At 41.6% G+C, this 15,749-nt stretch overlaps 1 protein-coding gene across 4 annotated transcripts; it reads right to left on the reverse strand.

The window, feature by feature from the left end:
- Positions 1 to 7,442: 7,442 nt before the first annotated feature.
- Positions 7,443 to 12,931, reverse strand: LOC122976796 (zona pellucida sperm-binding protein 3-like). 4 transcript variants are annotated; one of them, XM_044345485.1, is made up of 11 exons: positions 12,417 to 12,931; positions 12,216 to 12,318; positions 11,671 to 11,789; positions 11,467 to 11,585; positions 11,131 to 11,234; positions 10,242 to 10,419; positions 9,920 to 10,037; positions 8,712 to 8,803; positions 8,420 to 8,511; positions 7,766 to 7,921; positions 7,443 to 7,598 (listed from the first exon to the last, which is right to left on the reverse strand). In XM_044345485.1, exons 1-11 carry the CDS (start codon positions 12,834 to 12,836, stop codon positions 7,471 to 7,473), a joined length of 1,629 nt encoding a protein of 542 aa, XP_044201420.1. In that variant the 5' UTR covers positions 12,837 to 12,931; the 3' UTR covers positions 7,443 to 7,470. The 4 variants fall into 4 exon arrangements, with proteins under 4 accessions (XP_044201420.1, XP_044201421.1, XP_044201419.1 ...); XM_044345486.1 differs by having other exon boundaries at positions 7,766 to 7,915; positions 8,417 to 8,511; XM_044345484.1 differs by having other exon boundaries at positions 7,766 to 7,918; positions 8,417 to 8,511.
- Positions 12,932 to 15,749: the final 2,818 nt, after the last annotated feature.

A 15,749-nucleotide genomic window follows, 5' to 3' on the forward strand; every position in this document is an offset into this window, starting at 1 on the left:
TTCGGTCCGAAAAGACATCTGTTCCGCAGTAAGTCACATCCGTGTTAACTTCCCTGGTGCAGATGCTTCCCAGCATGGTGATTTATTTTTCTCGTATGTTTGGTGTTTGGGCCGCAGAGGTTCTGTGCGGTGCTGTTGGCACAGCTGATGAGGAGCCTTGGGAACTCTGGCCTCCAAGAAACACTTTATTTTCATTTGGGAGCTGTTGCATTTGGCTCATGTGGCACATCTACATGCAGTTGAAAAGAATGCTGTTTTGGAACAACATAACTTGTGAGAATGGGAACCGCTAGTTTTAGGCAAGGTTTCAGTGAATTAATCCATCCTGAGCTCCTCTATTTTGCAATCTTGCGGTCTGAAAGGTCGTCCAGAGGTAGACTTTGACTGAACACTGACGTCCCAAGATCTGCTAGCAGTCTGCAGTGTTGTTAAGATCCATATTCTGTGCACTAATGCCAAAGTTTATAAGCCTGGTTATTATAACAAATCAATGGATTACAGACTTTTCTTTTTAGATTTTTGTATGCAGAAATGGCTCAGATTTCATCACTTTTCTAAGGCATTAACTAAGCTTTTTCCTTTTTATTACTTCACATGGTTTATTTTAGCATACCTACATGAAGGGCTGGATAATATGGTTGAAAGCAGTATCACAATATTAAATTGGAACTTTTACATCTAGACTTAACTGAGCCTGTGAAAACTCTTCTGTGGCTCTGGTGGAGCTTTGACAAGTCTGAGAAAATAACCCTGATGATGTTATCGTGATGATGTCAGGGTTGAACGAAAAGATGCTATCTGTAGTTTAAAATCTTGCCTTAAGTTCCCCTTACTCACTTAGCTGGGCTTTCAACTACATGGCATGTTCTTCAAAATCAATCTGCTGATTAAGACAGTGAGATGCCTTTAAAAGTTCTGGAGAAAGCTAGAAAGTGGACCTTGAGTTAAGAATTTTAAGTAATTTCATTTCATTTATTTACAAGGACATTGATCAGAATATCTGTAAATTGAAAGTGTAAATTGTAGTCAGACTACTATTTTAAAAAAAAAAGAACTTGCTCATGCTATTGGTTGCATTATGGGAAATGTAGGACACAGTGTTTTTGGAGCTTGACCTAAACTAGCGTCTAAAATTCAGGATATCTCAGTCTCTGCTGCATTGTTTATGAATTTATGAGATTTTAGGATCTTTATGTGACATATTAAATCACCGGAGTGTCTCTTTAATGAGCATAATATGACAAATGTAGGCAAGAATCATATATAAAATAATCGAAATGAATGTTTAATGCATTTAACTGTGTTCCACTGTAATGCAGTACATCAGACTAAACTTGAATGAATCATTTCATTGTTTTTATGACTATTTGCTTTGAATTGTCAATTGGTACAACAGACACTTATCTTAAAATAATCATTTTATCATGATGATTCTACTGAGAGTTGATAAATAATATTGAATTATTGCTCAGTCCTGCCTACATAAGAGCTTACTGAGTTTTTCCAAATACAGCAATACAAAGATTCTCAGAAAGCATTTCAATGTCAAGTTAATAAAGTTATCTGACTGACTCTGCTCCGATCCAATAAAAGTCAGCTATCTTGTACTCAAAAAAGATTTAATGGCTGAATGGAGCCTGAGAACCAAACAAAAGTCTGTCTGTCAGCTCCATAGGTGGCCACATGAGACCCTTAGAACTTGGATGAAAAACAAATCTCACAATAGCATCAACTGAAAAGCAGTAAAGATCAGAGGGAGCATGGCAGCCCACATCAGGGATGTTTGGGGATGCGGTGAAGGGGGGGGGGGTTGGTGAAGGTGTGGCTCTGCAGGTCAAGCCACCGCTTTCCTCTCTCCTCCTCTGGGAGGGACCCCGAGTGTCTGTTACAACAGGAAGAGACTGAAGGTCAAAGCACAGACCTATTGTCTTCCTGCGTGTGTGACAGACGCCTGTCTATCTCACTTTCCTATCTCTGTCTGAAACATGCACTTATACACACACCTGAACACACTGAGTGAGAAAGAGAAAGAAATGCAAGCAGACAGTGATAGATTAACAAAAACTTTATTTACTCTTGTGAAAGAAATTCTGTCATTGCAGCAGCAAAAGTAAAAAATAATTCAATATAAGGATGATAAAATGAAAAATGAACAGAGCGACTTTGCACTTTAATGGTCCCAAGTGGCTGCAAGCTATATCTGTTAAAGTCTTCAAACTTGAGCTCCGAAAGACATTTCCCAGGAATCATACAGCATTACATCAGTAAATGGCACAGTCCTCAGGCCTAATGTTCTTTCCATGGTGATAGTAGATTTGTTGAAGAAGTTCACCCATCATTGATACTGTTTGGCAAACACTTAGTGCTGTTTGGAAAGATGTTATTTCAGCTGGTTGTATTTCAGTGATTTGATTGATTTTAGTCTGGACTATAGAAAGTGGTGGACAACCAACTGAGTGACATTGGCCGACAGAGGGCCAACAAACAACATGCGGTCATCTGGTACAAACGTTGAACCTTACTCAACTTTCTCAGATTTCTGTTGAACACGAAAGGTATGATTCAGCTGCAATCATAAGTCTGATAAGCTTTCAAGATAACAGATATATTACTCAAACTGTCCCTTGTGCATTTTGTTTTGATGCAGTGCTATTTTTTTTAGCTGCTTGTTAATTTAGATATGCTAAATGTTAAATATAAGTAATAATAATATATGTTAACATATAACCAAAACAGACAAAGAGTTGGGAAGGAAGGGCAGGCAGGAAAATGTCTAACTTAAAGCCAGCAGGAGTTGATAGTACAGCAGAGAGATCTACAACCCTACAGTCACCGTCACTCCTCAGTCTATTATCTCGTCCCTATAAAGCCCTCAGCAGTACAACTTCATAGGCATTTCCTCCTTGTGAAAGACACACGTGGCCTCCTTGATAAGATAAACTGCAGAAATAAAGACAGGGCGAAGCGAAGCCTCTTCTAGCTTCTCCAGCCAAACAATTCAAACGTCTATTTTAACTGATAAGGTCGTGCAGACAGACCGCCCCACCCCTGAAACCTCAGAGACACACACTCGTCCCTTTGTGCCCTGATAAAGGAGACCGGTGGATGCATGTAATCAGCATATTATTGATAGTCTTAATGAGAAAGGCTCTGAGTCACTGAAGCCATTAGCCAGGATAAAAGAGGCTTAATTGTTTTGTGTGTGCGTGTGTGGGTGCACTTGTGTGTGTTTTGTAGTGTGCACATCTGCCTGGGCTAAGACCAGGCTAATTAAATCCATTTCCTTCGTTAGCAACTTTTTTCTCTCTTAATTAAGAGGGTTAATTATGGGCCCGGACAGAGGTCGCATGCATGTTTGTGTGCACATGCATTCTCCACGCCAGACCCAGATGTAATATTGCAATCTGTATGAGAGGCGTATAATAACACAATGAGCATTCATGGCTTAAATTAAACAGGCTTTGATATTTATTTAAATCAAGTAGTTGAATATTTGAAGTAAGATAGCATCTGGTAAATGATAGAGTTGTCTGCCTTGAATATTAAAGGCTCAGAGTAATAACACAGTATTACGTCTTTGATAATGGTCGCCCATGTCTGTTTTTGACCAAAAAAAGAAAAAAAAGTCCACTCTCTACTTGAAAATAACTGCAGTTTTCTTGTCTCAAGGAGGATTCCACATGTTGTGGTTTCTTTTCAAAAGCATCAACCAACAGGTCTGGTGTTAATACCAACTTCTGTCATTACCAGTGGTGTGTGGTACAAGTGGACATCTGCAGCATACCAATGGTGTGGAACAATATTCCCCAGCATGCTTCGTCTACAGCAATAATATCGTTATGGCTGCCAGACATGAGAGGACTCTCCCTGCCTGCCACTGGACACACACCATTACTTTTGATGGTGTCTGTGTGTGTGTGTGTGTGTGTGTGTGTGTGTGTGTGTGTGTGTGTGTGTGAGAGTAAAAATGCATGTGTGCTCTGTGTGTGTACGCGTGTGCTTGCGCCCTCAGGGTCACACATCCTGTCCGTGAAAATGGCTGATTCAGGACTCTCTGCCACTTTGCTTGTCAACTTGGGTCCATGTCGCCATAACCGCATCTGTAGGCGGGCAACTGTCTCCAGTCTGATGATGATGATGATGATCCTCTGCAGCCATAACAAGACATTAACACCTTTTACACTCCGTTGACTCCTCTTAAAGCTGCAGGCGAGTTTTGCATGTAAAAACACACACACACACACACACACACACACACACACACACACACACACACACACACTTGTCTCAGCAGCCAGAAAAGCATCTCACCCCTCCTAAATGAAACATTACAGATATGCTCCATTTGCCACAATGAAATTTTGAAGGGAACGTATTGGGTGCACATTAAGCAAGAACATATAGGATGTCTGGGCCTCTGGTGAGATGATCTTCCTGTGACCCCTTGGCATCCTTTAGTGTGAAGAAATCACACATCAGTCTAGTTGTGGGATTTACAGACATTATCTTTCGTGATGTGTGTTTCTGTGTTTTTTGGTGCCTTCTTTTCAAATATTTGACTTCAAATTGGGACTTCCAATATGTGACGTTGCCTGATGTAGCTTTAAAGTTGCACTAATCAATATTTTTATATTAACAATGGGTCAAATGTCTATATGGATGACAATGAATCAAATCTCTGTGTATACTGTAAAAACAGAGGTTTATCACCAGCTCTACAGCTCCCCTTAGGAGTCTTTCAGCTCTGTGTTTTGGTTTTATGGCCTGCAACTTTAATGTTTTGGCTCTCATGGACTCACAACACACAGAGCCACAGTATACAACCTGTCCAGCATCAAACAACAGACAGACAAAGTTAGCAACTAGCTAGTGGACTTAGTAGAGCATTTAGTTGCTAAAGAGACATATTTTTCTCAGGAGATGGTGGCTACAATAAACAGAGCCAAAAGTAGAGTGAATATTGGACTTGCATTCATCAGGTGGTCAGACAAATGAACTAAAATGACTAAAATGAGTGCTAATATTGCTCTGTGTCTGCTGGATGTGTAAATACACAACTTTTTCTTAACACAGTTGCCATGTCAACTTTATAAGGTGACAAAATGTCAATGTTGCAATAAATTGCTTGTTCCCCATTTTGCCCCAAAGTGGTCAGAAATGTAGCTGCTTTAAACTGTCAAATGTGTTTTTCTGTGAGTGTGGCAGAAAGAGGACGGCAGCAAAACCATTTGGACTGCACCTAGTGGCCGAAAATTTCTTGTTCTTATCTCTTTGATTTCCTCTATTTTTTCTCCTTTATCTGAAAATCTCAATAAGACATTTCCCCAACATCCTCAATAATCGTTTTTAGGGAGATGCTTGTGTCTATCACCGCGCCTCTGAGTGTGCACGCTTGTTGCTGTCATGCGTCCTGCTGGTGCATCATAAGGTATGGCTTTTTATTAGCCTCTGGTGTGTTGGGAGATGGGAGGGGGGTCAGCATTGCTGTGGCAGTAAACTAGCACAGCCGTCAGCCCTGCACACAGGAACAAACACCCCATTAAACCAAGGCCTTCACATATTACTGTAATAAAAGCCCCTGCTCTCGCCTTTATGGGCTTTTTAATTATGTCTATTCGTCTTCCTGGGCTTGTGAGCAACAGTTCATGATGAGCCCCATTTCACGAATAGGCCCACTCCACCACTGGCAGAAAGCTGGAGGGGGTGAATTAAAGGGAAAAGCCGAAAATGGCCCGAAGCTAAAATATGACTATTGTTACTGGGATGGTATTTTATGTTTTACCTCACAGTATGGAGCCATCTGCACTGCTTTTCCATTTCATTCTTTTGAGGGTTTTTCTTTGTTTTAGATGTGGATTAGTATAAAGATGGAAAAATCTCATGCAGCTCAAGTGAATTACAACTCTACAGTAATGGTGTGTATTGAATTATCTCCCTGAAATCAGGACAATGGCTGGACGAGCTGCAAGCTCTCTAAGAATTAACCATACAAATCATCCATGCATGAATTCAGCGTAGAGGCCAGCACTTTGGGTCATTTTATTCCCTCTACATTTGCCTGTATAGTACTTGCATATATATACTTTTATATATTGTATATTTATCTCTTCATGCCTCAACAACAACATAAATCCCTGTCCACCGCCAAAACATTCTGATTGATAGAGCAATATAGATTAGCTCATTGTGTACACAGCATATATTTTATGGCCAGGTCATTTTCTGCAAGGCTGGACACCACAGCTTAACCCCTTTTAACCACGGCGAGCCACTAAATGTTGTATACAGTGCAGGTACCTGAGAATCAAACTGTAAAGATACTGAGCAGGTATCTTCTGCAGTGAAATATGTTTTTCGGAGGCAGAAATACTGTCATTAGTTGAGCTACATCTTGATGAGCAAAGCCAGTGTCCGCAGAATTTGTGGGGGAGAACCGGGTTGAAAGTAACACAGGACGAAAGTAACACAGCGATTTTCTTGAAGGCCACAGTGTTTGAGTCTGATAACTGTGTCAGTACATACAGCATGCAACACTTACCAGAACCACGAAAAATTATGAGGATACATCATACTTTCGCTGAGTTTTACTTGAAAAGCTGTTTTCGATCATGGTAAGTAAATTCATTCAAGCAGTACATTTTTTTGAATCACAAGTTGTGTTTGTTGTTTCATGTGTCATAATCATGATCATTTGACAGATTATTTGAACCACAGTTGGATTTGTTTCTAGTGTGATAACATTTTTTGGATGGTTCAGAATGGTTTGGAACTTCCTGTAATCGGACCAATTACAGGAAGTTCCAGCAGGCTATCGTCATGGAAAAAGAAAAAAGAAAAAAAAAGAGCCACAGTAGCACGTAGGGAGAAGAGAAGACCAAGTCTTTAATTGAAATATGGTCCAACGACATTATAGAAAGTCAAGTATTTTCAGATGAGAGAGAGAGAGGATATGAGAGGGCGGAAGAGCAATGCCACCTGAAGATAAAGAAAATGTAGTATATACACAGTATAGTATAATATAGTGGCAATGAAATTAATCTGCTCATTCATTTTTCTCCATTAATTCAAACAGCGATAGAAGGTTACCCGCCAAACTGACAACATGCCTACATCAGACGCACGCCCGTCTACAAACCAATCAATGTCAAGTATAGGGGGATGCAGCCCACGTAGGTGATGGCAACAGGACTCAGGTATGTCATGTAAGGTTCTTTAGTGCACTTGCATAATTGCAATGTGAAACCAAAACTAACTAGATCAAATGTATACAATGTAACAGAAACATGGATCTTGGTTCAGACTTTCAGGTGTGAAAAGGGCCCTATGGTCACAGTTCTCCCCTGCTTGCTTCTTTCACTCTTATGTTCTTAGCTAAAAGTAAAAAATAAACCTAAGGTGCTCTAGTTCTGCTCAAAAGAAAATGAAAAAAGGAAAAATAGGGCTTGGTTATAAATGTTTTATTGTCCTAAATCAGGTGCAAACAGAGTATCCAGCTGGTTTGCGTAGTCTGCTGCAAATGGCCGTACCCATGAAAAAAAGCAACACCACAGCCAGCGCTGCTCCCACTCCACACAGCAGGGCTATCGACGGACAGGAGGCTGAGGAAAGAGGATTAAAAGAGCAGAAAATAAACATCATCTTATCCATTACTTGCAGCTTTTAGCATTAGAGAGCAGAAAGGTAAGCACAGCATAGAAATCACTGGAAAAAGTGAATATGTATGCATTTTGCAGTTATGTTATATATATGTTTAGTGGCTTCATACCTCCTTGAATCACTTCAAGTGTGTGGAGCAGAGAGGATGACTCTGGAGGAAACTCGGACAGCTCCGTCAGCTCATTTCGCACAATGTTCTCCTCCAGGAGGATGGGCCCCAGAGCAGCTGTTCCCTCCCACTGCAGACCTGGAGAAAGACCTTCCACTCCAATATAGGGAGCATGAGAGGGGGGGGGGGAGAAAAAAAAAAAAAAAAAAAAAAAAAAAAAAAAAAAAACTACTTAGTGCATTTAGTGCGCTGATTCAACTATTCACAACACGACTGATTGGTTGGTCAGACAATTAAAAGGGATTAGCTCAAAATCAATCCTCCAAAGACGCATAAACAGCATGTATGCTAAATTAAAGCAAGTGAGCTCATCTAAACATGGGTGGAATTTCTGCTTGTCTGTTAGTCAGTAGCCGATTTTACACTTTGTTACTAGAAACATCAAGTGTTAGGTTTGCTACCTCAGGACCATTCAGACAGCATCCCGCCAGTGTCATGGCCTTCTGAACATCAAAAAAAAATGAGCATAAACATATGTCTTTGCACCCAAAAAAAGAAAGAAAATACTGTATATCTAAGTGCTTTGTTCATGATTGCACTGGAGATGGTGTCAAAATTTCCCCCACTGGGGTTAGCTTCTGTAAAATGTACCAGTATCTGCTGCAAGGCTTCTTTTCTGTCTCTGCTTGCTGCAGCTGGTCTCACAGCAGCTACACACTTCATTGTCTCCACCTGATGCCACCCATCTGTCCAGAGCCAAAAATGTCTTCTGTTAGAGACTGAGTAAAGCTTTTCAACGCATCAGAGTCACAGCAATGCGATTGTTACAGCATTACGGGTGAACGCCTGCATTTAAACATGACAGAAAACCTGCCAAATTAAAGTAATTGAGCAAACATTCGGCTGCATTAGTTACATTTCATAGATTATCTTCGTGAGAACTAACCTGTTGGCTTCAGTCAAGAATGAACACACTTTGTGTTGCGAGTCGATGGGAACAGAGACGGTTGTTGCTTTCAGGTGACATGTGATGTAGAGCTGTGAGGGAGTTAAAAAGACATGAAAAGACATTGATGTATCAGAAATATTACACAGACTGCATCTCCATAACTTAAAACTTTCCAAGATGTTCTCATCAGTAGACATTGGCTTTGTTTTCTCTTTTTTTTTGTTGGAATTACCCAAACATCGGAAATTACTACTTTAAAATCTTTTAATCTATCTGAAATCTTGGTGAAACCACGTACACCAGATCCAATCCTGACTGTTTTTGGTGTTAAAGCGCCAAATCTAGAGATGTTAAGTAGTTTTAACATTGGTGTCTTTTAGAACACGCCCAGTTAAATGAAAATTGTGTATCAAAATTAGAGGGAATGTAAGAAAGTCTTATTTAATGTCAACATAGTTCAGTATCCATGATCTGCTGCAAAATATACAGTAACAGTGCATGATATATATGTTTTCCCCCTTATTTTTGGGTCTGATGTTACCATCTATATATACACATATATAGTTTCTCCATATGACAATATCTTGATCTCGGACCAAATTCTCAAACAGTTTTTAAAAGGCCCTGATGGATTTGACAGTGGTTTGTTGCTTTTGGAAGAATTCCTATTTTGGCCCAATGATCCAGTTTTTCAAACTTTAGATTGATTCAGTGCAGAAATTCCTCCTATGACCTGATTGTACTGATGCATCAAATTTATTCTGAGTGGCTCATATACTGTACATGGCCCAGATCCATTCTGGCGTCTTCAACCTATATTGTAGATTACTCAGTTTAATATTACCTAAGAGCGCAGTCATGTCCTCAGCTGGAAAGTATTTGAGCTAAGCATCTCAGAAACTGCCCTAAACACAGCGGTGCCTCCGAGAACATTAGGGGCTTCAAACAACACTTACCAATGTATATAGTAGGTGCCAATATAACACTCGAGAGACAAACACAAGTCCAGAAAGAAAAAGGTTAAACTAACACCTCAGCTACCACAAGTTTGTCCCATCAAAACACACCTCCCTGCAGTGACCAGACTACATTAATAGAAAATAGAACAAAATGTAGAAAAGTCAAATGTCTGACTACATGATAGTCGTGATACATGATCTGTAGTTTTAATCTGTCTAAACACATCTCGCACTAGCTGTACTTACTGAATTCCTGTGATCTTGGTGGAACCTGAAGGCTTTCAGCTGGAAATGAAGTTTATCCTCCTGGCTTCTCTGCATGAAGTAAGACTTGGCTCCCATCAGCTTAGCATCAGTTAAACACCTTATATGGCAAAATGCAGGCACATGATTCATATTCATAAATACAGAAACTCAGTCCAACTGTTCACAGGACAATAAATGCTCTTAATAGGTACAGTGTATGATATGCAAGTGTATATACAGCAGACAACATAAATCTTAATTATCATGACCAACTGACTGTTTACATTTAGTGGCTGTTTGTGGCCCATTCAAATATACTCGCCCATAATTTTTGATGAAGGGGTATCTGGGTTGAGAATTGGGGTTGGGGCTTGCGGTGGCCACGCAGCTGTCCACATAGACCCTCATTGGAACATGGTGACCCTGAAGGACCGACGCCTCGATGTGCATCACGTCACTCAGGAAGTAAACACTGGAGGGCCGCTGTGACTGCCAGTCCTCTAATTAAATAGAGGAGAAAAAAAAATATAAAATGGAAAAGTAATGCTGGGGCCATCAGTCTGATTAGATGAAACTTAAATGATGCCCATGGGGAAGATTTGGTCTGTGCAGCAGCAGAGAATAGGATATAGGTACTGTAACAATGAGGCAAACGTACTTTAAAGAAGTCAATAAATGAATTACAGATGTAGCATCGTCATTAACCTGGATAAGAAACACAGATGAGGGTCTGTGGCTGCTAAAACTAGTTTACAACTTCTCTGATTTCCTTCCTAACTTCATACAGTCCATGCAAATCTTGCAATAAGTCAATCACAAGAGTGGGGTGAAGTTCTGTAACCTTTAAAGATGAACAGCAATTTGGCATAGTTGCTATCCACAGCGTATAGTTTGGAATGAACCAGAAAGCATAATCAGCTGTTTATTGATCACTTCATGTAGAAGTGACCCTGTCGGGTCAGCCGTAGCCTACAAGGCATGTAATTTCAGCTCATCACCATGCATCAAAAGTTTCACTCCTGTTTATCAAGTCACCGCTCAGCATCTTTAAACAGTCACAGCAAAGTCTGCAAGGCCTTGAGTGATTGCAATTACACCCGTCGCCGGAGAAATTATCCAAACTGCCTGCTGCAAATCAAAGGGTTTTTCTTTGCGTTTTTTTTTTTCCTCCACATCAGCTCAAAGTTTGTTGTTTTTTGACGTGTCCCCACCTGTCATGAGACGCAGGGAGAAGTGCAGCTGCCGCTCTGCTAAGACTGTGGCTTCGAATGGCTTCCAGTTAGGCTTCACGGCGGTGCTGCTCACATAATGCCTCCTGTGAGGACAATTACAGGACGGACGGGCATTTCACTAGAGAGTGGTTTCATGGAGGTGGTTTTTAAATCCAGGCATATTAACTCACTCACATGGAAAGACATGAGTAGAGAGAGGATAACATAAAACAGGTAGACAGGAGGTAAACATGACAATAATCTGCACTAATAGCAGGGCTAGATTTGGACTTGGCAGGAAAAGAGGGGGGATAATGCCAAATAATGAGGCTTTACCTTTGATAGTGGCATTGAATTACCACCTCAGCAGGGTTGGTCTTAAAAATGAAGGTGTTGCCGATGGGTGTTGGAGAGTACATCAGAGAGAAGCTGTAGATGAGGGCCTGCTCTGTCATCTAAAAAAGAGAGCACAAAAACGTTACAGCGACTTCAAATACACAAGAAAAAGATGGGCAGTAAAAGAAACAGAAAGCCACACACCCTCATTGTGCTGCCACAGCCCTGTAGCACCGTCTGGAACTGCAGGATGTGGTCAGCGGTGTCTAGTGCGGCGCAGCCTCCTAAGGTCAGATCTCTTGGATGGATCAACTGACCGTTTCCTAAGAACAAAGAGGGAAAAGGCGCAGCTTAAATCAAGACCATTACCTGAGGCCATTTCTTTTCCTGGTCCAGTCAATAACACTCACAGCAAGTGCAGGTTCAGCCACAGGACAAATAAAAAGGTTTCTTAATGCGTCGCTGTGAAGACAACATTTGAGCAAGCAGAATGCCCCCCTTCTCGGAGTGAAGAAATAAGAGGAAACATAATATTGATCGCCGAGTCCATAGTCTGTGCCATTTGCAGTAATCAGCACTGAGTGTCCCATCTTCACCGTTCCATTCAATTTTCCAATTCGGGCCTGACCCTTTGTTTTTCAGACATCAAGGGAACAGAGGAAAAGGCATGTGAAATGGCCACAGCAGCCTCCTCCGCCCTTCTCCCAGCAAAGAAAACCTCACAACTGATCAATTCCGGCAGCCATTACCTAAGAAGTTCTGTTTGACCTCTATGGTGACCTCTCCTTCACCACAGCGCACTGCCACGCTGTCAGCTGATACAGGCACCCTCTGCTCAAACTTCACCAGCACCTAAAATACAATTTAAATTGATTCACACTGAACTTATAGGGCTCATAGATCAAAAAGGCTGCATGTAAATCATTAAGATGAAAAGTTTTTTTAAGTACCTTTGATTTCTGCTTGACTGTTGGGTTCAGATTTGGGCCTTGAATCAACTTTTGAACTTGGTCTGTTCCCCTCAGCTCCAGCAGCTCTGGGGTCAGCTCTCTTGCCTCCGATCTCTGCTGGTTTTGAAAAGTTTGCTCTGAAAGAGGCCGGAGAGGTTTCTGTTTGTCAGCGCTAACAGCTGGCTTCCTGAGCTGGTAGGTTTTGAGCCGGTAGGTGACAGGAGAACGGACGGGATCACCGTGCTCCGCCCGGTTTGACTGATGGTCTCTTATCTGTGGGGATCTTGGCAGCTGTGTCACTTCTTCTTGTAGGGTTTGGTTCAGAGTTTCATTGATGCTAAAGTTTTGTGAAGCAGCACAAAGATTTCCACCTGAGAAGAGAAGCACAAACCCTAACAACACCGCTTCTCTGAACCCCATTACAACTTATCACACAAAAACCAGGGTTTTTGGTGTTTAAGGGAGCACTACTGCTTTTGTCTGTTGACCAAAACTAAGATATGGGAAGTTGGCTCAGGCTCCACCTACTACTAATGACTTGATTGGATTCCAGCCTGGAGGTCTCAATCTTTGAAGCTTTCCTTTCTTGTCTTCCTTTTTACTAAATAGAATTGCAAATGAGATGGTGGCTGCTTGGCTGTGCACTCCAAAGGTCACATTTATAGCCTGTCTAGTCAGCTTCAACCCCAGATAACATGGGATTTTAATCTTATATACTGTATGGCAGCTTCTCCAAAGCTGCTTCCATCTTCATTTCAAAGGTTCAGAACTATTCATAAAGAAAATACTGTTCTGTGGTGAAAACAAAAAGAAAAAATCAAACTGGATTCCTTGAATGTTTGAGGCTGTAGGCCTGCCAAATCTCCACTTGTCATGACGATAATGAACAGCGACTTTTATAAACAGAAACAAGCCCGACCCTAACAGTGAGTGGCTTTCACTGCCCTCATGAGGCAAATCAATCAACACTCTCGGGGAGTTGGAACCCAGGGTTTTTTGGTGCTGCGTGGTCTTAAATGTCAAGGCGATGGGGTCAACAGTCTGCAGAGTTCAGCAGAGTCGCTCATAAAACTGGGATTTATAATCATCCTCTGCAAGGACTTCACAAATGTCACCGCCATCAAATGTATGTGTGTATGTGTGTTGGTTACTGGTGTGTGTGTGTGTGTGTGACATGTGACAGGAAACAGGGGGAGGGCGTGGCTTAAGGCCAAAAGGCATGTCAATCACACTTTTTTTTTTTATTCCACCTGTTATCAATCGTGCACTGGTGAGACATCCAGTAATGACAGAATAACCTCTTAAACTCTTCAACTGCACTCGAGTTTCTTTAAAATCATTTTTTATGACACTAATAAGGTATATATTCTGAATGTGCTTGCTCTATCACTCCACTGCACCTACAATATGTGATATTTATAGTATAATGTATTGGGTGACGTATTCCATATAGACATGTGCCTCATTTCATACACTTTTAGAAATGTAAAATTTAGTCTCATATAATTGCATTTTTGGAAACTCTATATAACTTTATATCAAATCCAAATAAGGATCATTTAGTTTAAATATAGCAAGCAAATTTTTTGCATTTCAGGAAGCATCTGGTATATACATGTCAGTGTTTCCTGGTAGAACCTTTTGGGTATATTTTCCTGTCAATGTTATTACCATTATCATCCAAAAATATATATTTTCTCATCATTTATGGATGTACTTTTTCTGGTAAGAACATATATGGATATAATGAGATTTCATTGAAAGAAACTCCTGTCCTAAAGGCTAAATGAGTTTAAATCACTTCCCCTTGATACAGACACACTAATCTAGGCTGACCTACAGGAATACATTATAGCTCTACCTCTCTGTCAGGATCTCCCTGCAGACTCCCCAACAGAGAGGCTGCTATTGTCAGGAACTGGCTTTTATCTTCTGCTGATCAGTGGCAAAACAAAGACAGGACGTGTGTGTGTGTGTAATGTGTGTGTTGGTTCAGGGTTGCTGGAGTGAGATCAGTCCATCCCTGCCAGTCAGGCCCCCTCTGCTGCCGATCTCTAACTTGGTTAGCGGCCTCTAATTTGGCCCCCGGGGGGCCCTAATGTGGCCCCCACTGGGGTCTCTGAAAGGGCCTGGCAGCTTCTACCTCCACACTCACTCACACACACACAGACACACACACTGCTGCTACTCCCATCAGCTTTTCCTCCCAATAATCCTGCTGCATTTGTAGACAAGGACAGGATGATGCAGGTAAATAAGAAAAATCTTCTGTTTGGACAATAAACACACATACTAACATCCTCACACACACTCTACCAGATGGGAAGTCGTCAACTAGGATGGCACATCGACAACACAGATGCTCGGTGACAGTATTCACACACACACACACACACACACACACACACACACACACACACACACACACACACACACACACACAAACACACACAAACGTCCCTCATCACATTTTGCTGACAGCACAAAGTCATGGAAACAGGGCAATTTGGCCTATGTCGCACTGCGCCATACGGATTACAGTTATGGAGGCTCATTAAAAACATGTAGTGGGAGATGGATTAGTTATGGCCTGCTGTTGTGGTGGGCGAACAGCGTTCAAGATCAGCGGATTTCTATGCGTTTTGTCAGCGCTCACACGACGGTGAATAGATTTGCGTGGGACAGGGAGATATTTCTGAGAGAAATATTGCCTTCCAACATGTAGCCTACTGGCATGTGTTTTTGGACGCTGGTGCCACTGCTTAAAAACTATCTTGGTATTTTGGCAATCTTTAAAAGGGAGCTAATATGTGCATCTTTTTTAACAGGGTGAAGATGAAATATGTGTTTGATGGATGGAGAGCAAAAAGAGAGAAGTGTGAGAGTGAGAAGAGAAAGTGAGAAGGCCTGACGAGAAGGAAGAATTCACAGTATGTGGGGGGGGGGAGGGAAGAGAAAGTGAAAACAAAGGAGGGAAAGAAGAAAAATATGGCTGGGGTCAGTGAACCTCGGGGTGAGGGATAACAGACAGCAGCCCGGCTGGTGCTCGGCCCGTCCCAGTGGGAGCAACATGAAATAACAGCATGCTGGGCTCTGATTCACGGCCCATCAGCGGCCATTTCCAACACGTTGCCACACAAGGACGCACATTCTGTTGCCACACACTCACCGGGACACAACACACACACACACACACACACACAAAAGTACGCCTACATACAAGCAGCAGCCCATATACAAAAGAGACGCACACACAAACACACATGCAGAGAGCTAATGGACTGTTATTAAAGACATGCATCACACCACGTCACCTACCGACCACACACAAAG

The sequence above is a fragment of the Thunnus albacares genome, chromosome 24 (genome assembly GCF_914725855.1).
Source record: "Thunnus albacares chromosome 24, fThuAlb1.1, whole genome shotgun sequence".
Classification (NCBI taxonomy): Eukaryota; Metazoa; Chordata; class Actinopteri; order Scombriformes; family Scombridae; genus Thunnus; species Thunnus albacares.